This window comes from Callorhinus ursinus, unplaced genomic scaffold (assembly GCF_003265705.2).
Source record: "Callorhinus ursinus isolate GAN/ISIS: 27379988/994484 unplaced genomic scaffold, GSC_fseal_2.0 scaffold5, whole genome shotgun sequence".
Lineage (NCBI taxonomy): Eukaryota > Metazoa > Chordata > Mammalia > Carnivora > Otariidae > Callorhinus > Callorhinus ursinus.
Genome location: NW_027397067.1, coordinates 31834554 through 31835707, shown reverse-complemented (window position 1 = coordinate 31835707; position 1154 = coordinate 31834554). Strand labels below are relative to the sequence as shown.

General features: G+C 36.8%; 1 protein-coding gene across 1 annotated transcript; it reads right to left on the bottom strand.

Moving 5' to 3' along the window:
• Positions 1-463: 463 nt before the first annotated feature.
• LOC112823633 (large ribosomal subunit protein eL42-like) lies at positions 464-855 on the bottom strand. Its single transcript, XM_025871481.2, has one exon. It carries the CDS (start codon positions 841-843, stop codon positions 523-525), a length of 321 nt encoding a protein of 106 aa, XP_025727266.1. The 5' UTR covers positions 844-855; the 3' UTR covers positions 464-522.
• Between the last annotated feature and the right edge of the window lie 299 nt (positions 856-1154).

Genomic DNA, 1154 nt, shown 5'->3' with positions numbered 1-1154 from the left:
CAGTGTAACACTCTGATACTATGAGTTGTAGAAAATAGTTCCTTGAAATGCTCCCTTTTTCTTTGTACCCTCCTGCTTCTTTCTCTATAATATTTTGTGAGCAGCAATGTATCTATTTCTATTAGCTATATTTAATCATATGTCTATATCTGCCTATATAAATATACTAGTTGACCATATTGGCTATGTCTATCTTTAGCTGTATCTATACCCAAAGAAATAGTGTATTTGCATAAGAGCATGTTCTCAGAATCTACCCTGTCCACTTCACTCACAACTCTCCATTGACAGCATTGTGATCTCGAGATATTTATATAAACTTTGTGTGTCTTGTTTTCTTTACCTGCAAATTGGGGAAAAAATTAGCAGCTACATTATAAATTTATTGTGAGATGTAAATGGGTTAGATCACCTAAAGAATCTAGAGTAATGGCTGACATATGAATGTTAAATATTGTTTTTTTTGAAGTGAACATAACCTCATGATTTTATTGTCTTCGTAATATTAACAAAATATGAAGCTTAGAACTGGATCACTTGGCCCTTTCTCTTCTTATCTCCTCCCAGTTCAAAATGCTTGCATCTCTTAATAGCCAGCATTCTCTTAGATCTGCAATTGGGCTCAACACATTCAAGCCTCAGCACAATCTTCTTTGTAGTTTTAGCCTTTTTCCAGAAAATCGGCTTAGTCTGCCCACCATAGCCACTCTGCTTCCTGTCATAACGCCGCTTTCCCTGGGCATAAAGAGAATCTTTGCCCTTTTTGTACTGTGTCACTTTGTGGGGCTGGTGCTTGCCACACTTCTTGCAGAAAGTCCGGTGGGTTTTAGGAACGTTCACCATGTTTGCGAGAGCGCTATCGGCCTAAGTATTGTTCTTAAACTGCAACTGTACATTTTACAAATGCAGGTTTCACCCTACAATGAAAGGAAACAGAGAAAAAGAGGACAGAAGGCAGAAATTTTAACAGTGATACTGTATGGAATTTGAGCTGAGCAGTATCCTGGTACTTAAATAAAATTTAAATCTTCCTATCCTTGAAGGCAGATGATCTGAAACATGGAGAGATTTGGGGACAGGAGAAATTTCTCTACATAAGCTTTAAAGTTTTTCCTCCAATACCTGTGTTGAAAAGTCAAAATTATTAACCTAAA